This window comes from Spermophilus citellus (assembly GCF_964194105.1).
Source record: "Spermophilus citellus genome assembly, chromosome: 11".
In the NCBI taxonomy this organism is placed as follows: Eukaryota; Metazoa; Chordata; class Mammalia; order Rodentia; family Sciuridae; genus Spermophilus; species Spermophilus citellus.
This window is the reverse complement of record NC_138192.1, coordinates 107,426,676-107,448,998: the sequence shown is the minus strand read 5'-3', so window position 1 is coordinate 107,448,998 and position 22,323 is coordinate 107,426,676. Positions and strand designations below refer to the sequence as shown.

At 37.1% G+C, this 22,323-nt stretch overlaps 1 protein-coding gene across 4 annotated transcripts in view; it reads right to left on the bottom strand.

The window, feature by feature from the left end:
• The window catches only part of ADAM23 (ADAM metallopeptidase domain 23), a 184,692-nt gene that overhangs the window by 7,526 nt on the left and 154,843 nt on the right, over nucleotides 1–22,323 (bottom strand). The window contains exons 25-26 of one of the 4 annotated variants that reach the window (XM_081261958.1): nucleotides 16,515–16,605; nucleotides 1,932–5,396 (exon numbers count right to left, since the gene is read on the bottom strand). The exons of 1 other annotated variant lie outside the window; for it this stretch is intronic. In XM_081261958.1, the coding sequence (XP_081118084.1) occupies nucleotides 5,348–5,396; nucleotides 16,515–16,605 (140 nt within the window). In that variant the 3' untranslated portion in view covers nucleotides 1,932–5,347. Of the gene's footprint in view, nucleotides 1–1,931; nucleotides 5,397–12,457; nucleotides 12,549–16,514; nucleotides 16,606–22,323 lie in introns of those variants that run through there. 2 more of the 4 variants (XM_081261957.1, XM_081261959.1) reach the window with 2 other exon arrangements.

Sequence of the window (22,323 nt, the reverse complement as noted above, 5' to 3'; positions counted from 1 at the left end):
TCCTCTTCTGTTTACCCCCAGTTCTCCATTAGTTTACTTTAGTTATTACTTTGGGCTTAGAGACTTAAAATTATAAACACACACACACACACACACACACACACACACAGCTGTTAAATTTCAGGCTGATATTTTTCTTTTGTTCCTTCTATTTCTAGGAGTCCCTGGCATAAAGTATATGGCATAATAAATATTTGCTGAATAAATAAATGAATAAGAATTCCCTGAATCTTATATATTAAACTAAAGGGTTAAATTTAAGTTTTTTACAAATTCTATCTTCAGCATATAGATTATTCACCTAATTATTCACAGCCAATTTTTAACTCTAGAGTGGCTGTTCTATTATCTAGGGAATTTCTGTCACCTTTCTCAATCAGTTACCAGGAAGCAGAGTAGAGCACATCTCAATATCAACCTCAAAAAGAGAATGACTTAAAGGACAACATACTGAAAACTCAGATCACTCCTTTAAAATCAGATATAAAGGACACTCCAATATGTTTTCTTAAGTATAATATTTGTGCTATTTTAAGTGTTTCTTTATGACTTAAAGTCACTTTATTACATGCAGTGACATTGAAACAAATGGATTATAGATAATGGACATTAAATTTAAAGATTATTCAGGCCTGGTTAGAAAAGACTTTTTTAGGGGAACTTTAAGTGACTGAGAAAGGATGAGCATCAATAAGGCTAGAAAAATTAATTAAAAGGGGCAAGATCACGAAAGGCAGGCAGAACTTGGAATGTATCCTCTGGGAAAAGAGCCCCAGCAGGCTTCCGCTAGTCTGTCAGCACCTCTGGGCATCAGTGCTGTGTCTCATATATGCTAGAGGCCAAACCAAGCATGGCAGTGAGGTAGAGGGAAGACATACTGCAGACATTCACGAAGAAGGACTATAACGTGGTAACTATGAGCTGGGAGGAAATATCTTCCTTTGAATGTTTTTGATGTGCAGAACCAGACTTTCTTCTGTTTTAAAAATATCTTGATTTTATTTATTTTTTAAATGTTTTTACTTGTAGATGGACACAATTCCTTTATTTTATTTATCCATTTTTTATGTGGTGCTGAGGATCAAACCTAGTGCCTCACACATGCTAGGCAGGCGTGCTATCACTGAGCTACAACTCCAGCCCCCAAATATCTTGATTTTTAATGTGGTGCCAAGTTGAAATGTGGATATTATTACTAGCCACCACTCTTTCAACTCAGAGGGATACTTAAAAACAAGAAGTTGATAACAGGACTGGGGTTGTGGCTCAGCGGTACAGCGCTAGCCTAGCACGTGAGAGACACTGGGTTAGATCCTCAGCACCTCATAAAAATAAATAAGTAAATAAAGGTATTTGTATTGTGTCCATCTACAATTAAAAAAAAATTTAACAGAAGTTGATAACAGTATGATCATAAGGTGTTCTTTTTTTCTTTCTGATTTTTAAGAAGCAAAGAATTTCCAACCAATCCAATAAAACTGAATCCTAATCAGGAAAACATTTGTCACTAGTCAGATTTTATTTTGCTCCATTGATTGCTTAAAGTTTCAGTGAGCCTTTTTTTTTTTAAAGAGAAAATGAGAGAGGAGAGAGAGTGGGAGAGAGAAAGAATTTTTAATATTTATTTTTTAGTTCTCGGCGGACACAACATCTTTGTTGGTATGTGGTGCTGAGGATCGAACCCGGGCCGCACGCATGCCAGGTGAGCACGCTACCGCTTCAGCCACATCCCCAGCCCTTCAGTGAGCCTTTGATCTAGATTGGTGTTAAAACTCTGATGATGTCAGGCACATGGTCATTTAATCAACAATGCAAGAGAACACAGAAAAAGGTTTTGGGAATAAGTGATCAAAGCATAAAGCTACAACATTCTACATTAATGAAAGTTTTAATATACACTTGACTGAAAGATGCGTACAATAACAGAATCTCCATTCATAGGTGGCCAACAAGATGTGAATGAATTTATTAACTTCAAACAAAACTTCAGGTTGTGCACTTAAAAAAATTACAAATCATTTAAAAATGGAGATTAACAATGGAAGAAACAATGACTATCAGACACGATGGGATGACTAAAGAAAAAATTCAAGTATTGTTTGTAGAGTTCTTCAGACATCAGTCTCTGAAAAGTTTGTGCATTTCCCATCTTTGCATAGTAAAAAAACAAAAACAAAACAAACAAACAAAAAAACCACACACATCACTTGGTATAACTCCACAACTCTATGTGATTCATGTTTCATAACATGCACCTATGGATACTGCTCATTTGTCTAGTAGGAGTAGCTCTAATTCAGTGGGCTCATGCACTGTCCCAGGTGAGCAATGAAGTTAGCGCACGCCTCCTCATCCAGATGTCATTATTTATCGCAGTAAAAGTATAGCAGGTGAAATGGGAACTTGGTCATCACTTAACACTCTTGTTGGGTAACATTAAACAGTGATCTGCTTGTGCTTTGAGCTCAAACTAATAAAAAGGAGAATTCACATCACAGAAATCAGCAAATGAATGGCAGGTGCAAGAGGAAATACAGCAGAGTTTGAAACTACATAACCTAATACCACCAAAAATAATTATCCTTTGTTTACAATATGATTGCATTATCTTTCATATTCATACACACAGAGCTTAAAGCTTGTGTATTTTATATATACACACAAATAATTTGACATTGGAGCATAGGTTTGGTTACCCTTGAAATTGCCAGCATAACAAAAAGTTATACTGACATTTGCCATATGTACATAATATCTGGGGACCACTGTGGTCTGATTTAAAACATAACATCGCACATTTACAATGTTGTTTGTGAAATGTTCAAAAGTTAACAATAGAGATTTTTTTTGTAACCATATGGTTTTGTGTCTATTAAGTCACCATGGTACCTCTGGAACAGGAGGGAAATGCATATGGTGTGTTGTTAGCAGCAGTTTGGTATCTCCTAGTGGAGAGGACCCACTAAGCAAAGCAGCAACAGGGAGAGATACCAGGTAATCTGAGTTTCCTCCAACCTTCCTCTGAACTTGAAGAGCCATTTCCATTCAGTAAAGGAATACAACCTGTGTCATGTGAAACCAGAAGTAAGGCTGATGAACCTCTTAGATAGCCCTGTTATTACCATATAAACATGTAGCAAGTTCTCGAGAAAGGCTGCATACCTGTGTAGCACCTATTACTCAGGAAGCAATAACAGGATTAGAATGTTCAATTGTGGTCTATGGTAGCATATGGAAATTAAGGTTTCTGCTCTATGATTGTGAAATTTCTATAATGAAAGATACCCTAGGGGGAAATCCCAATGTTTTAAGCAGTACATTTTTAGGACATCATCTTTTCCAAAGTCAAAGTTATAAAACTCATATTATGAATCTTGCTGAAAAGGGACTTAGTGCTAAATCTAGAAACTAACTGGGTACCATGAAGAAATGAATAGTACAACTGGAATGTCCTGTTCCTAAAACAGAGACATGGAGAATTGGCAGGGTGGGTCTATGGGGACCTTTAGTAGAAACTCATCTCTAGATGGATGCTCACTGGTGATGCAAAAGTTTGTGCATGGAAAACAAAGCTGTTTTGACCAAATTTCTTTATTAACTTGTTTGCTTAGCACTTGAATGGAAGCTATACCTTAACCATAAACAGAAAAAAAAATCAGTGAAAGTGAAGGAAACTCAGAGGGACTTGGGAACCCCAAGATTTTATCTGCAAATGTTCCTGGAGGGAAAAGAAGAACATGAATTTGCATATAGTGGAATCCCATTATAATCCAGCACAACATTCTATGTGTCAACAAAATGCTGTGGGCCAAACGAGGCTTCCAGAAAATACTGCACACAGAATTACAGCCTGTTACAACAATGCCAACAAGAAGGTTAATTGCTGCTTCTGTCTCCATTCCCACTGTTAACAATGGAGTTCTACCATATATATTTTTGAGAGAGAAAGATGGAGTATAGACAAAATATGAATAAAATGGAAAGCTTAACTTTTCCCCAAGCTTTCAACATTTAAAAATTACTGTTTTATTATTATTATTATTTAAGGCTTTAAGTTTATCCTCCTTTCACATTAAGGATAGGGAAAGAAAACTGTCAAAACCAAAAACTAAAATTATGAGCTTGGCACTTCTGTGATTAATTTGAGAGGGTGGCTACTTTCTTACATTACATACATATGTTTATGATGACATCAAAATATTTTAGAGACTCTTCAGTGCATTTCACTTGCATTTACATAATTTTTGTTGTTTTGATATGGGTTATTTTGTTGTTTGTGACCCCCCACCCTTTTGTTTATTTTTGGTTTCCAGCATACTAACTTTAAGTTAGACTTGTTTTGTGCTCAAACTCCCTGCATCTGTGGCTACGTCTGTCTTTTTAGCAAGCCCAACAATCATAGGACATGGTACAAGAGAGGACAGAGACAAAGAAGGAAAGAAAGAAGAGAAACAGAAAAGATGGGAGCAAGCAACAAACTTGAATTTACACAGAATCTTGACAAGGAAAAAAATCTCAGTACAGACAATTGAAAATGATGTGTCAAAATCTCTTATTTCCATATTTACATTTATAAAAGAACTATACAATAGCATCATTGTTCAAATTCCAGCTCCCATTTCCAAAGGATGCTTGGTCCAGAAGGAAAAATAATAGGGAAAGTGAATCAACAAGAGCATGGCCCCACGAAGTTCGGCCAAGGACTCATCTAGAGGGGATTGGGGGCTCTTAAGGGGCTGGGGAAGGGGCCACAGGGGGTGAGCATGGGTGAGGATGTGTTTTGTAGGCCCAGGCAGCTTCTGCGTGGTCATCTGTCATCTTCCCCTTAGGAATTCCATTGCAGGTTTTGCTGAGGATTGGCTTGCTAGCTTCTAGTAATATATGCCATGCAGTTTTTACCCTTTCAAAAATTGAATCTTCATGCCACTGGAGTTTGTCATTGGTAGTAAAAGAAAAAAAATCATGCCAAATCATTTAGAAGATATTAAGTGCCAGCAGGCTGAGGGGGGGATAATCATTTGCTATTTTTTAATGGTTCTTTTATTGCACTTAATGTTTTTTGTTCCTTTCTCCCTTCCTTAGGAAAAAAAAAAGGATTCCAAACAGTTCTTTTGATAACATGGTCTTTTTCCCCACTTTTATTGATAGGTTGTGGGAGGGGTTCTTTGAGATTATTTCCAAAAGGGACAGTTTTCTTTTTCCCCATCCCCATCACCCGGACTTCAGCTCTGTAGTCATTACCACCCAGTGTTCTTGCTTACAGACTTAAGAGTTCCTGCATAGTCGCGGCAAGTGTGTCACACCCAAGACCCAGTAGTGCAAGGTGGCATCATCCCATGCAGCTGATTCAGATGGGGCCTTGCTGAGTCGGATCGAACCTCCTCTTCTTGACATTTCTTCCAGAGTGCGTCAAAACAAGATGCAAGCAGAGGGGGGGAAATCCACAATATTAATCAGATGATGATAAAAGAGAGATGATGATGATGATAGCAACGCTAGTTCCAGAGCTAAGCAATCAACTCACACAGAGGCAGTAGCCCCAAATAACTTGAAACACATAAGAGCCAATGCCTTTGAATATCACTGTACCTCCCCACTAGACTATGCACTTGGGTGTAAAGCAAAAGAAACTTCAAATTGTTCATTTGCAATCACAGGCACACTCTATGGCCCAATTTACCCCTTATTTCAGAAGTAAATGACATTGCTCATTCACTAGATGAAAATCTTTACAGGGAGACCTCTTCCATGTAGAGGCTCCTGGGAGAATGAGAAAAACTCTGAAAATCTTAGAGCTGTTTCCCTTCAAGCCTCCAGAGTTCTGGACCAAAGGATTTGGCCTTTGCCAAGGTGGAAAAAAAAAAAAAAAAAGCCTTGCTCTACTAGTTATCTTCTGCCTTGAGTGTGTGAGCTCCTTCCCCACTATGGAACAAGCATTTTTCATACTAGAAAGTTCAGAAACAGAGTACACAGTTAGGTGGCACACTCAAAGGAGAATGGACACAGGCTTGGGTTAGTTAAGCAAATGCAGCAGTTTAGCTTAGTTGAAAATAAGCAAGTTACATTGCTTTGCTCACAGTGTCCAGTCTCCTAAAAAGTGATTCCTATGTTTAAAAAGAGAAATGAAAAAAAAAAAAAACAGCAAGACACTACAAGGCAACAACAAAAGTTGGTTGCAACCTCCCCATGGTCTGGCTTCATGTGGGGCATCAAGCAAGGGTTCATGCATTATTTTGCATACTGGCGGGTGCAATGCTGCTGCCACCAAGGCATCATGCAAAACTGGAGACTAAGGAGTCCCCAAGTTCCTCATTCCCTTGCCACTCATCGGCGCCAGTGGATACCCTGGCAGGCCCTAAGTACCAAAAAGATGACAACAGATTCCTCCTCCCCCATGAGTAATCCAAAATAAAAACACCACCAAAGATCAAAATATGGAGAAGTCATTCTGCAAAGTTTTTATTTTTCCAAAGGACCACCTTGAAGGCAAACCTCCCCTTTCTGTTCTTAAAAATGTTTCCATTAAGACATCAAGAATGGCCAGAGGATGTGGCTCATCAGCCTAACAGATAATCCATTGCAGAGAACTCTATTTGCAACAGACCTACTTAGTTCTCTTCACCATTGCCACCCACTCTTTTGAGTCAATATTCTCAAAAGGAGACAATGCTGATCCTGCCCAGGAAAGAGGAAAAAACAAACGGGAGAGTCTCTCATAATGTATCTTCCACTGAGCTCATTTGCTGTGGAGCAGAGGATCTGTGTCTGCTACCCAAGCTCATGTTCCCTGAAGCAGAAATTTAAGGAGCTACATTTCCCTTTGTGAGTCAGGTGGGAGAAACACAGACTGCCTGATTTGGAGAAATGACCCTGAAGGACCAGAGACCCCAACCTTGTTAGCTGTGTATTGCTAGAACTCAGGAGAAGGGTTAAACTAATGTCTCCTCAATTAATTTGAATGTAGAGGAAAAAACAAACCAAGTCAGGACTGTGCTTATAAATGACTGTATTGCACACATCTAAATCCCTTAATTCAAATGCAGGGAATATCAGATAAACTCTCACGTCCAAGGTTGTAACCGTAGTGCGATTTGTTTTTAGAGGAGATATAACATTCTATTTCAGCCTGGCACCCAGGCAATCTACAGTGTTGAAAGGCATGTGCTCCTTTTAAAGGTTGATTTCTGAAGCTTATTTGTACTTTTTATAGAAACAATGCTCTACACTGGGTTCCTTGGACAGATGAAAAGTATTTTCATTGCGGAATATGAATAGGGAGATTGGATTCCAGGACCTGTTCCCTTCCACTGATGTTCCAGCAGGTCAGAGGCAAGCTACAGTACAGGGGAGGATGAGGACAGAGGGGGACAGCCTTGCAGCAAGACACTGCCAGGCCTCCTCACAGAGCAACCACAAAACCACCACGGTCCACCTTACATTGCAAATCATCTGTCCTGCATTTTTTTTATATGAAAGCAAAATTCTTTTTGCTCAATTTTAATGTGAAAGTATAATTTTCTTGGGCAGGTCATTGTTGTCTCCCCTCCCAAACGGTTTCCTCTGGTTACCCTCTCCTGAGATTCTGAGGGCAATTACTTTCTAATAGCCACTAAAGTATTTCTGGGTCACTATAAAATATTAGCATGATCCTTCCAGTGATACAGTTTTTATCAATTTTTACTCCTTCTGAAAATTTGGGCTTTAGTCTACAAGGTACATATTATACACATCTATTTAAAATTTACCACCCAGGTATCAACAGCAATCTTACAGCTATAGATATCTTGCAGGGTCTGTGGTCATTGACTGCTATTATGTTCTTATCTTTCTCTATTTAGTCTCCTTACCCCTACCTGCCACCAAGGACTCCTCACTAAACTTCTGCTAGACCACCTTGGACTGAATTCACATCCTCAGGGTTGAAAGAGTCGTGGAAATACATTGCATCTTCCTGGTCAGCCATCTGCTAAGTATGGATGATGAAGTACCTACCCTGGAAGTCCCAGGCATTAAGGGAATCCAGCTCCTTATTTTGCACTGGGATATGGTCATGGAATTTAGAAAAGCGGGCATATGGTTAACCCAGTCATAGGGAGACCAGCTAAAACTGATTCCATTTCCTAATGCTGTAAAAATCAAAATATGCTCCACTCCCACCCCCAATGAGGCACTTTATTTTTTTTAATATAGTTAACAAGATATAGCCCTTTCAATTTCATTTTATAGGTGAGCATCAATAATCTTTTCTTTAGCATGTCCAACAAAATGGAACACAGGCCTAAGAGTCTCTTAGAGCCAAAGTCAGGCTTGGTATGAACTCATAGACCAAGTAACTTCTCAGAGACAGAAAACTGCATATGATAGTTACATGCTTAATAAATGAACACCTTTAGTGTCAGGAGCTGCTCCGGCAAGCCAGTATGGTCTCTGTTGGTAGTGGTTTCTACAGACTAAGATATTATAAGATGGTTGAACAGCTCAGTAATAATCCTAGAATCCATGTGATTTGAGCTGTCAACAAACTGTCACTCTTACCCTCATGTTCTTTCCTACCATCACTGAGAATTTCTCTGCTCCTATTTCTCTGCACCATCAACCATGGTGTTGATAAATGATGTGTGCATGTAAGTGATCACTTTACTGATATCTAAATTCCTGTATTCAGGGTGGGGGATGTGTACTTGCTTAGCATGTGTGAAGCCCTGGGTATGGTATCCCTATCCAGCACCACACACACACAAAAAAAAAAAAAAAAGAAAGAAAGAAAGAAAGAAAGAGAAAAAAGAATCATAAATTCCTATACCCAAATTTAGAGATTGTATATAATATCCCTGTCCAAGGTAATAAGGCCAAAGAGTCTGCACATAAGAAATTCATGCCTCATTTCTCCTAAGCTTGAGGGAAGATACTACTGAAATGATCCATCATCTACCTGACGTGTTCCAGTATTGGGCAAAAACAACAGTTTTAATTATCTAGCGGAGGAGCATGTTATTCAGCATTACGTGTCAGGAGCCTCTGTGAGTCAACGAGGACAGAGGTTAGCAATGCTCTGTGCCGCTGTTCATGACATTATTCTGTGTGGGTAGGTGATGAAGTGGAAAAGCAGTATAAGGTGAACAGAAATAATAGATATGGGGAAAGGTGGACAAATTGGTGTGCAATGTACCTATGTTCATTTTCCACCGGACTTCTCAGAGTACATTCTGAGACTGTGAACACCTGGGAACCTATAGACTTAATGATCCCTCAGCATCCTCACCTCTGGAGTCCAGAGCAATTACCAAAATACACCCACCACCTTACTCAACATGTCAGAATGTGTAAATTAGCAGTAATAACTCACGGAAGGAAGTACTTTCTTCTTTAGGGGAATTCTCCAATCTTGCTTGCAGAAGTCTTGTTTACATTAACCAAAGCTTTCAGACTCTACCGTTTTACTAAATATGTGTTAATTGTAGGATCACAATAATTTTGATAAATATTCATCACCTTACACACACAAAGTACATACATTCACAAGTGCAAACACTCATATACTCATGCTTTTTAACACTTATTTCAGAAGAAAAGAATTATTTTAAAAAGGCTATGTGACAGCTCACAGTATAGAGGGATTTCTCACTTATGCTTGTATACTGCAGCAAGACATGGATGGTATGACACTTTCACGTCTAAATTATTTAGAGTATTTCACCTAAAGGAATGTGACATTAGGAAAAAGCAATATTGTCCTTGGGCAATTAATACATTTTCCTTTAATCTGAAAGTTTACACACTCTCAAATTCTTCAGGAGACTTTGCTAATTTCTCTGTTAGTAATACAAAACTAATTTCAGAAAAGATTCCCAGTAGGAATATATTTAGAACAATCTTCTTTACAAATTATTTTCAACTTCATATTGTAAAGGAACTTCTTTTTTTGGTTTAATTTCTGCTGTGCTCAATGAAACACTGAAAGGCTTTCAGTTCAACTAGCAAATAACTGTACTTCTCAATTATCCCTAGACTAATAGTCTACAAAACTATCCAAGTTGGGAGGAAACTTAAAGATGATCATTTGGCACCAAAAGTCTTCTATTCGTGGTTAGAAGTCACTGTTTCAGGCTTAAAACAAACTACACAGCTACCACTAGAATCAAAAAGTAAATCATGTAGCATCCAATAGTCCATGTGACTTTCTACAAAATTTACCCTTAAAGTGATTTTCAGAGTCACAGGGGATGGGAAGGAGCCTTGACTTGCTCAGTACCCACACAGCATGTACCCACACAGCAGTCTCCACCAAGCAAGCCGCAGAGGCTGGTTCTCACTCCCTATGTGACTTAGTATCAAGCGCCACCTCTTCTCCTGCTCTTCATCTCTCACAAATAGAAATCATCTGCACAGGGCCTAATCCACTTCTATACACAGTGATAAAGGCTTTTCCATTTTTCCCCAAAGAAACATGCAATTCAAGCTGTGAGCTAGGCCAGGCCACTGTTTTGAGGTCCTGCTACAGAATAGTGTGCTCTTATCTCCAAATACTAAAATGGTAAATTTGGCATTATACATGGTTGCATGGCAACAATGAATGGTGGACCGTTTTCCAGGTCTTTGATGGTAAGGTATCTTAATGTCAAGAAGGCATATCCCTGGGCATATTTATGACAAAGGCCAGGGAGCATTATAAAATAATAATGAACTATGGTATTGCTATAATGTAGAATGATGTAAAATTTTTAATAGTAGTAGAAATCAAACCCAGGGCTTTGCACATGCTAGGCAAGTGCTCTACCACTGAGCAACAACCCCAACCCTACTATGAGACACTAAGATTTAGCTAGAATTTGGCCATCCCAAACAAAAACACATTCTTATGAGATGCCACATGAGTGACCCACCATCTGGGCAATGCCTTATTAAAGCCATGAGGAGAGATCCATATATCAGTGCCCATTTTGTGTATGTGTTTATGCAAATGTGCTGATACCAAACTACTATTTCACTGAACAAATTCAACTTCATAATATCTCTATAGAAAAGAAGTACCATTTGATACTATCTTTCCAAGTTGAAGCCACTCAAAAACTGTAGGCTTATTTGTTACATCTTGATAACAAAAAAAAAATAGAAAATGTTGAATTTATTTAAAATATATTTTGGTGGTTCATCTGTCATAATCAGCTTCTAATAATATTTTAGCTGGCTTAAATACATCAAATTCAGTATCCCAAATATTAATTACAAAAAAGTTCATAATTAAGACAATTATTCCATTAGTTGGAAGAGAAAGCCTCCTATATTGAATAACTGCAAGGAAGCAAAGTGGGTTTTGAATTTGGCTAATGGGTTTTATTTTCCACTTCAAGTTATTTCAATAGATCTGGTTGAAACCTAGTTTATCACAGGGAATATTTGACACGGGAGGCTTACCTACAAATCATAATAATCAAGTCACCATAGCATAAAAAGTGATTATCCAATGAATCTAAGATATAGAAACAATCAAACTAGATAAATCAAGTTTAAAAGTTTTGATCAGAATTAAGGCTTATTTGTGATTATTCACTGTGGTCTATTTTAGCAAAATCTTAGTCAAATGATCGATATGCAATCCAAAGTAAAAGGTCACTCAGACAACACACCAGGCCTGTCAGTTATGTCAATACTCGCAGTTAATTAGAAAATACTAAGTGTCACAAAGTCATTGATTTCAAATTCCAGCTGGAAACCAATTTAGCTGGTTAAGGAATTAATGAAAATATTTTTTCAACCTTGTTTTACAAACAAGGAAGCTTTTCCAAATCTCATATAATACATTACATGTGAAAAATAATGACTACCAGGTCACTGAGGTTGTGAAAATTTCACCAGAATATAAGCCAGTTTTATACAGATATTAATAGGGATTTGTATTGATTTATTTCCAGTATGCTTCCTTGATTACCTGTGTATACAGGAAAGTATCTCAGAAGACTGGCTCTTACAGCCAATGTCTTCTACTGAAGAGCCACTTTGCTCTTAAATGAAAGCATGCAATTTTCTTTTCTTTTCTTTTTTGAACCAGGGTTTGAACCCAGGGGCACTTAACCACTGAGCCAGCACCCCCTACCCCCAGCTTATATGTATAATTTAGAAACAGAGTCTTGCTGAGTTACTTAGGGCCTGGCTAAATTGCAGAGGCTGGCTTTGAACTCTCGATCCTCCTGCCTCAGCCTCCCGAACCAAGCCACTGGGATTACAGGTATGCGCTACCACGCCCAGCTTCTTTCTACTTTTTAATGTTATCCCACTTGCCTGAGATGGCATTTGAGGCTCCATGTTCCTTCCTTTCTAACCCATTTCTAAAGTAAAAATATTTATTCTTTACAGTTTTACTGTTAAAATCTTGTAGCAGGAACTCAAAACTTGGTTACGTAAGCAGAAAAAAAGAAGTGCCAGAGCCACCAAGAAGACGACATGCGGCGTTGCTTACTTAAATCCCCAGCCTGTGCCCCCAAGGACAATAGCTGCTACCAGGATGGCACCAGCGATGGAGCCTATTATGAGATTGGTGGCACTAGGACCTGTGACAAAGGATCATAGGAAGAAAGTCATATGAGCCGACCACTTTCATCACCACAAGGGAAAAGCAGTTCAGCGGTTTCAGGAAGTAAACACTCTGTTGTACAAGATGGCTAAACATTTAAATGGCTTTTTTTTTAAACTTAGCTTACTTGTACTTTAGATTCCACGGTGATTTATATGCCTTTAAATCTCAAGTTTCTGCACTGTTGACAGTTAAGTTTCATTAAATTCACCTTTCGCAGAATTTGAAGCACAGAGGCCCCATTCACTTTCGTTGCACGTCTTGGGTCTCTTCCTTCCCCTTCCCCAATTCCATAAATCAAACAAATAAACGCGCACATAGAGAACGCGACTGCATTAGAATTAGCTCTAGCAGACTGACAAATGAGGGCACAAGAGGAAGTAAATTGATTCCACAAAAGTCGTCAGAGTGCTTTTTTATTCTGCACTTTGAAGACACTTAAAATTCAGAAGTCAGAGAGAGATTATCAATAAAGACCTGACTCTGAAGGCTTGCTCTCAAAGAAATATTCTTCACCGTTCTTTCTGTATTAAACACCAAAATGGGGGTCCAAGGGTAAGACATAAAGGAAGCGCAAAACTCATTTGGGTAATTTTGGGTAAGTGGAAAAAGAGATTCAATTGAGACTGTCTTTTAAATTCCCACTTACGAAGAGAAATTGGAGGCTTGGAGATATTAAAAATAAAGGAAGGGAGAGAAGGAGGGAGGGACAAGGAAAAGGAAAGGAAGATAAGAAGCTAGAAGGACAGATAACAGGAAGGAAATGAGAAGGTAGAGCTTCTACCAACTGTTGAGTAAGAAATGATACATTGCAGTAACTCTATTACTCTCCTTCACTTGACATTTCAAAATCTAAGCAGTATTAAATTTAGTACAAGAATTGCCTTAAATGTTACATCCTCTAGGATGCCAATATATGCAGGTACCGTGCCCCTAACAACAAAATACTAACCATGGAGCCCTTTCCCAGAAGTCACAAGGCCAACCTTGTTATTTTTTCTAAAATCCTCACATCCATTTACACATTCATTTCCACATAAAAACTCTCTTTTCTGCTCACATTAGTCCCCCCAGCTGTGTAATAAATGGATAACACTTTCAGCAGCACTAAAATTGTATGCATGATGTTTTTGTCCAGAGAATAGCCAGTGCTTGTGGACACGAGCAGGCAGGTGCACGACAGTTGCGTGGAGTCCCGAGGATGTGGGTCTCTTCAGGTGCCTGGGCTTTACTGTGGTTCTACAGAACATGAATCTCAATGGCCTTTAGAGATATGCCAATAATAATAAATAACAAAACTGAGAGCAATAAAAGCAGTTTTGCTGCCATATAATGAGCACTTACAATGTGCCAGGTGCAAATCAGAACATCTGACATATTGTCTCATTTGATCCTCCACATCACATATGAGGTAGGAACTATGACTATCCCTGTTCAATAGAGGAGGGAACAGAAGCTTCTAGAAGTTAGTAAGTGATGAAGGCAAGATCTGAACACAGATCTGACTCTAAAACTTATGCACTAAATCAAGGGTCAGTGAACTAGAGTTCACAGTCCAAATCTAACCTACAATCTGTTTTTCCAGAGACATTTTATTGGAACACAGCCATGCTTATTCATTTACATATTGTTATCTTTTGCCATGGCTCTTGTTTTGCTAAGACAGCAATGTTGAAAAGTTGCAACAGATATCCTGTACCCCTGCAAGCTGAAACTATTTACTATCTGGGCCTTTACAGAAAGTTTGCTAACTCTTGTTCTGATGGAACTTTATTCTATTTACATATATTTCCTCCCTGCATTTCAGGAAGGAATCAAATTTTGGAACCAGCACTTAAAAAAATTCACATTTCCAAGTACACACTCAAAACGGCAGATAACTTGCATTTTGCTAACTTAGAAAACACAGGTGGGCATCAAACAATAATACATAATCCTTGAGAAATGATCTCTTGATCTCTGATTTACAATTATAAACTGAGCAGACATGTTTAGGAAACTAAGCCTGTGCAAGGAATCCTTAGTGACTAAATGAAAAAGACACTATTATTTAAGGTAGAAAGTTTTAAAACAATCTATATTGTACTATGTGAATTTTATTTTGTAAATGCTATATTTACTTGGTATCAGGTCAAAATTTGGAATATGAAGGGAAAAAGTCAGAAAACTGCAAAAACAGTTCATGAAACAATAACAGACCAATTTTTATACACTTATACACACTTACCTGTCACAACCAGAAATAGCAACACTGGAAAGAATGGATGATAGAAACAAACTGGAAACAGGACTGTGTTTACTACAAAGGCCATTTTGATTCTGCCCATCTCTAAGACTCAAGGGAAGAATTATTAAAATACATCCCTTCAATTAGTATATTTCAGGATGACAAAATTATGACCAATAAATAATGTAAAAAAAAATACACATTTGGGATGATTTTTAGAAAGCTACCTTTCTTCACAGAGGTCTCTCATATAAATGTATCTATAGACCTGTTCTTGGAAAGGAATGTCACTGGGATATATAATCCAATCAATGGATCCAAGGTGAAATTTTACAGGGCAAAGTTCTTGTTCTCTCTAAATATTTCTACCTCTGTTGCATACTTTATTTTCTGACAAGTAAGGAGAAACAAAAATCTCTTTTCCAGTAGTTCAACTTCTCCTGGCCTAACTAGCTTCACAGTCTATACTGATGAAAGATGAGTTAAGATCCCATATAGAGGAGAATTCTTGTCACCTTCCACAAAGTGTGAACCTGGGGACCTGCTCTCCTCTTAATGGTATTTCAGTTCTTGGATTTCCCAACTTTCATAAAAGAACATCCAGGTGTCACCAACTAAGGGGACTAAGGTAGACAGAGGCTGAAATCATCAACATGCCTGTGTTTTGGGCTGGTTGGGTAAAGGGTATCTGGTGATTCCTTAAGACACTAGTAATTTCTTCTTGAGTCACTGTGAAGTGTTACCACAGTAAAAAATAAAAATTAAAAAAAAAAAGTGTGACTGGCTACTTCTGCTATTTGTAAAGGCTCTCTCTGTAACTACACACAGAGAAAAAAATCCCAACGATCTTTTAGTCTACAGATTAACAATCTCATTTGGTAGTATTACATGGAGAATTGACAGCTATTCTGAGGATGTGGATCAAGTGCAGGACAACCTAAATAAAGACACCAGGAGAACTCTGCTTCTGAGAGCTTAATGGGCAAGTGGCACACAACACATTTATTTATACACTGAATACTTTTAACACAAACCCACTAGATGAATTGCAGCTTTTCACTTAAGGTGGTGCAGGTTTGGATTAAATATATTTTGATTCTTAATGTTCCTTGCTCCCAAATATTTATGTGAACTTCACATTTGAATTTTTAACCCATTTTATAATAAAGAAATAAAAGCAGTCGTCAAAATATCCTCTTTAAAAAACATTGCGCTGAAAACTCCTATATCATTCTAAATAAATGGAGAAAACATTCAGTGATCATCATTCTTATTATCTATAAAAAATGCTCTGTGGATAATTCCTACTTGTATAGGTGGCTTCATTTGATTGGTAAGGATTAAATTTATGACAGCAATCCTAAGAAAACATTAGTGTGAGAGCATTTTTGCCAATAAATAATGATAAAAAAATGTTAAGGCTTGTATTTGAAAATTACTTTTATAAGTGGAGGAGCAATGGAAGTTTTGGATTAGTGCATTAATTGTAAAAATATAAGCACCCCCAAGGTTGTTTTATGCCCCACATTGTTCCAGACAGGAGAAGGTTCTACATTGCACGAGAAAGATCACAAGACACCAACACATCCAAATCATACCACAAGTTGTACCACCACAGGAAACACAGCCAGCAAGACACAGGTGAAGTCAGGCACCACGCATCACCCCGCACACCAGGCACCGAACAGAAACTCTGAAATGCACAAGGATGCTTACTCTATTCCCCACCCTGTGCCTCCAAAAATCACCCCCAGGGCCAGAATGGTGCCGGCCAAGGCCCCTATGAGCCTGCTTGTGGCCATGTTCACTGTGTGGAGGGAAAATGGACATTTTTTAACAGAAAAATACACACTGATTTCACTCACATACAAAATAATCTATTCAGGAAATACTTTGAAAGTAAGTTAAATCTGGATGTCTTTGTTTGAAGGTTTGAAATTAAGATTGATATCTACCTTGAAAATATTTGAGGATAATTTTGAATTTACCTTCAAATTCTACATACCCTACTTTAAAACATAATCTCTCATAAATACTTTAAAACAAACAGTCCACTTTGAGTTCCAGTTCCTATTAGGTGCAAGGTAAAACTCAAATGTAATTTAAGTTATATAAGGGCAAATCTGTATTTATTTAAAAAGTAGTTATTAATACATATTGTCATAAGTTCTCAAACTGAAATTATGCCCAACATCTTTTCAAAATTCAGAATATATAACTCAATTTTGCAAAAATCCTTAGAAATTTAAAACAGAGTCGTTTTCACATTAAGCACTTTTTACCTGGGAAGTTATAGAAAGGTATATTTCAAAGAGCTTTGCAAAGTTTGAATTGCTGTCTTAGAATATGGACATTTAGGTTTTTGTTTATAAACTCCAGTGTATGACCATGCACTGAGAGAACATTAAAGTCTCTGGGAAACTTCACTAGCGGCGGCAGATCACCAAGCTAGCCAATGCTGACAGAGCAGAAACTCTCAACACATGTGCATCAACACATCTGTGCCCATAGGTGAGATGGAATCTGGGGTAGAAGCAGGAAGGTGGATTATTTAGGGTATTGTGTGTGTGTGTGTGTGTGTGTGTGTGTATGAACTTATAAGTGTATGGGTGCATTTACACTCATGTTTCTATGTAAATCAAAAGGACTGGCTTCCACTGACCTTGCCAATGAAAACAGAGATCAGCTTCCACAAAGCTGCACTTCACAGAGACTGTGTGCTATGAGAAACAGTGAAATGAAACAAAGAAACAAGACTCAAAGTCATAATTTTTTAAGGCTCCATATTGAGCTGATTGACCTTTTCAGTAAATGTTCTCCCAAAGGAAGAGCAAGAACCTCACTTCTCTAACCCTGTGGACCAACTGCATGATTACTTCATTTTATCACAGGGTAAATAACAGCAATGAGCGAGTCTAGTGTTTTTCACTACACACTACCCAAGTTCTTAAAAAACAAAAAAAAAAAAGATGGGGTCACAACAGAAAACAGTCTACTCAGAGCGCTGAAGGGAGTGGAAGAAGACCAACTTATAAGGTGTTGGTAATGTTTTTTCAAATGTGATGATACATTGTAATCCAAAATAACCTCAACCACAGCTCAGACTTTCAAATTATGGAGCCAAATACTGGAATGGAAAGGTATCCCAAATATAAAGCTTCATTTTTTAAAGCCCCTTAAAAAAATCACTGCTTTCAGGATACTAACTTAACTAAAGCACATAATTTTATAACTTTTTTTTTGGGGGGGGGGGTGAGGGGGAGGCCTTAGGTTTTAAGCTCTGGCTGTCAGAGATGAAATACAGGAAACAGTCTTATTATCTCTTTAATTTTTATATAAGTCATATCAGATCAATTATATGGAAAGCACTGCCCCATAAAATGTGATGCTAAGTGAATATTTGTTAATTTTTAAAATTTATAATAAGATGAAAAATGAATAAAAATACCAACTTTGAAAAGCCTTTTGTATTTGGTGTGGACTAATTTATCACTGTAGAAACAACAGAATTAGGCAGCCCATCCTGCCAGTGTTAGAAACCCAACCATGGGAACAAGAAATTTCCAGAGGCTTCAAATGTGTATTCCAGATAAAAGGATAGAGTCCATAATCTCCCTTGAGAAAGCATAATCACCCTCAAAGGCTTAACTAATAAGTACTCTTAATACAAGATAAGATAAAAGAAAGTGGGGAGAAAGCTTTTCCAGAACTTTCCTCTACCCCCCTTCTCCTTCCCTCCTGCTCCTTTTATTTCTGCTGTGCTGATGAGGCCTGTGAAGATCATCAGACTCTGTCATTTGGAGCCATGAGGTAACCGATTGGCCCACAGATGGGTGGATTTTTCCAGGGATCATGTTTAAAAATGAAGGTTGCTGCAGCTGCTTTTCACAACTACAAAGAATTTATCTCCTCGTTGAAATTTTTTCCTTTTTCTTGGGCCTATAACACAGCTGTATTTCTGTGTTGGTTTATTTATTATCTAACTGCATTTGTTCACCCACTCATTCACTCATTACCTACTCAAAGCCTCTTTTTTCTTCTAGGCATGACACTGTGCACATGACCAGTTTCCTTTTTTACCTACTCACCCTACCAAACCTGAACCGGGAGCTTCCAGCAAACACAGTCTTCATATTACAAGCTTATTTGCTCCCTGAGGGTTGAACCCACTTACCTGTCACTTTCACATGTTTGTGAGTCCCGTTTATTACCTACCAGTATGTTTTCATGTTATTTCTGGGGTTTGTTGATTTTATTAATTTTAGTCTTAGTTCCCTACTCTCTCAGTTCACTTGGGCCAAAAGGCAGAATTTCTGATAAGTGTATTTTGATATTAAGAATCAAACTAAAATTTCTCCTTTTTAAGATTATTTTATATGTAAAATTCCTCTGCAAAGCATGCTTCAGACATTTCGAAATTGTGCTTGTTTGAAACCGAGTGGATGTCTTCTTTTAGAGAGTTTCTGAAACAGGAAGGTACACCATTTCACCAAGTGATTCCAATGACTCAAAAGGGGCTAAAATACTGCATCCCTGTGTACTTCAAAGGCAGGAAGCAAAAAATGTACTCATCGGTACTCTGTGGACCAAAGTTCTTTCTGCAGAGATTTGTTACTTCACTAAAATTTAGGCTGAAAAGTAAATAGCAAATAAACTGTTCATACTTCACAGTAGAATATTTCTGTTACATATTCCATCTTGCTTAAAATTTCAATGTAAGACATTCAATCAAATTTTCTTATTCTTTTCTATGAATTAAAAAATAAAGTTCATTTTTTGACATATTGGAACAAGTGCCTGATAGAATACCAAATAAATATTTCATTAAGAATACTATTCCAACTTGTTGTCAATGAAAATATGGGGTTTTTATTAACTCAAAATGAACTCATAATTACTAAAATATTTTATTAAAGTTTGGCAAATCCTTAAATTATTGGTGAGGTTATGGTTAATGAGAAAAATACTTGGGTGACATATAATTATACATGAGCATAAACATATATGATAGTGATAACGTCTGCAATCTCATGATCTGAACTATAAAACCAAAGATTTGTATCCACACAAAGAAAGTCATCAAAAGGGCATATGCAGAAGGTAAATGTAAACACTAAATAACACTCCTCAGGCTATTATTAACATTTAGTAACCACTGTTTTCAAAAATTGAATTCTAACAATATGATACTGCCTTTCTCCTCTAATTTCATAATAAGCATCACTGGCAAATAATGGCTCAGCTAATAAGCTTAATTGTTGCTTGGTTATTGTTTTGCCCTTTCTATTTATTATTGTGCTCAAAGAATGAACAAAATAACTTAATACTGTGCTTTAAATGAGGCAGTCCGGAATAACAGAAAAAGTGTTGGACTCAAGCTCAGGTGATCACATTTTATTTTTGGCTCTACCATTAATGAGCTGTTAACCCTGATAATTAAATTAGTTTTCTCATTTGTAGGACGATAAGACTGGAATGAATTGCCTCTAAGGTCCTTTCTAATTTGATGACGATGGTAGTATTGATTAAGACCAAGCTTCTTAGTGACAATTTCTGCCCATAAATGTCACTGAAAGTATTTTATATGTGCCAGTTTCTTCTCTTCCCTCTTAGAATGGTGATAACAGATGACCATCAAAGGATAAAAGTCCTCCTGTATAACATAATAAGCATTGTGCAGAAGTGTCTACAAATTGATAGAAATTAAATTAAATTACACTGTCCTTAAAGCAAGTGGAAAAATTTTTTAAAAGAGTTCAAATGTATTCTATCCTTGTAGAAAAAAAAATAATTTCCTTCAGGGATTTCAGTAGAAACAAGTTGAGAGAAGAGTTTTTGTAAATGTCTGCATAGGAAAAAATGAAGTGACCTTTGCAATAGAAAATCTTTTTTGATAATACTTAACTCAGCGAACTGCAGATGTGTTTCGGTGGTGGAGTGCTTTATGTGTGAGGCCCTAGGTGTTCCATCCCTAGCACCACACACATACACACCCACAAAGAAAAGAAAAGAAAAGAAAAATCCTTCCATGGAACCTGCTTATTTTTGCTAATTTGATCTTGATCTACAGGGATGTAGTTGGGTACAATTCATCTTTTTTTGCCCAGATTTCATAATAAAAAGGCAATTATTTTCATTTTGCTTCTTGAATTTTCCATATCAAAGAAGACCGTTAAAATTAAATAAAACTAAATATTTGTAATACCTTCTCACTGCATTTTTATGAATGACTATAGCTATCCAGATCATTGCACATGCTGTGCATTTGGGGAAGACCCAAACACAGTGCTCAGTACAGCAAGTGCCAGCAAGATACAGTGTGAAGCTATGGAGAAAAATTTGGCACCCCAAATGCTGCAGAACCTATAGTTGAGAAAGTACAGATTTAATCAATATCATAATTTCACTACCTATTACTCTTTGGCAAGCCAATACAACAAATACATACGGATAAAGTGAAAATCAGCACCAACATACTGCATTTCCCATTTCTTTTACGTATTCCCCCAAAAAAGGGATGAAATATTTATGAATGCCTACTATGTGCCAAAAATGTACTCTTTTAAACAGTGGAGACTTGAAAAATATCTGCTAACTGAACAAAAATAAAAGTAAGATGTATAGTTTCTCTCTTAGCATCTTCTTTTAACAAGAATATCGAGGATAAAGTTATAAATCTATAACAAAGTTTTCAAAAGTTTGGTTTCTGTTAGCATTTTACTACTACATTAATAGGTTTTTCTATACAGAATGAGAAGGTATAAATAGCCAACACTGGGGCTGGGGTTGTGGCTCAGCGGTAGAGCATTCATCTAGCACGTGCAAGTGTTCCATCCTCAGCACCACATATAAACAAATAAAATAAAGGTAGAAAAATTGGTTTTAAAATAAATAAATAAATAAATAAATAGCCAATACTGATGACGCTATTATATAGTTGTACTAAAATTGTTCGATTTTTCCAGAAATCTAAAAATGTACAAAGATAACTGATCTTCATTTACACTAATGACTTATTTTCAATTTACTCAAAATTGTTAGAGATTCATAAGGATCCTAACAATATTGGCACAAATGGGTAAATTTTTACTCCAATGGCTCATTGTCTTCATTAGAATAAAAAAAGGAAAATAGGCAACAGAAAAGAAATATGACAGAATGCTTATGTTGATTACCTATGAGTTGTGGAATGAAGACTGGTTTCTATCGTCTTTTTGATCCTTTCTCTATTTTTGACAACAGACATGTATTTATTACATATTGTCTATTGGAGAAAATTTTTATAACAACCATCTATCATTTGAATGATCAAAACAGTTATTTTTTAAAAGATAGTATAGAATATTACCACATTAAGAGAATAAAACAACAAGAGGCAGCTGTGAATTTTCTCTTCTCTGGAATACACCTGTTTGCTCTTTAACTCAAATTTAGCTTTGCTAGGGATGGGTGGGCAAAGGAATAGGGATTAGAACCAAACAATTAATAATCCCCTACTCCGCCTAAAGAAAAGCAATCCAAGTAA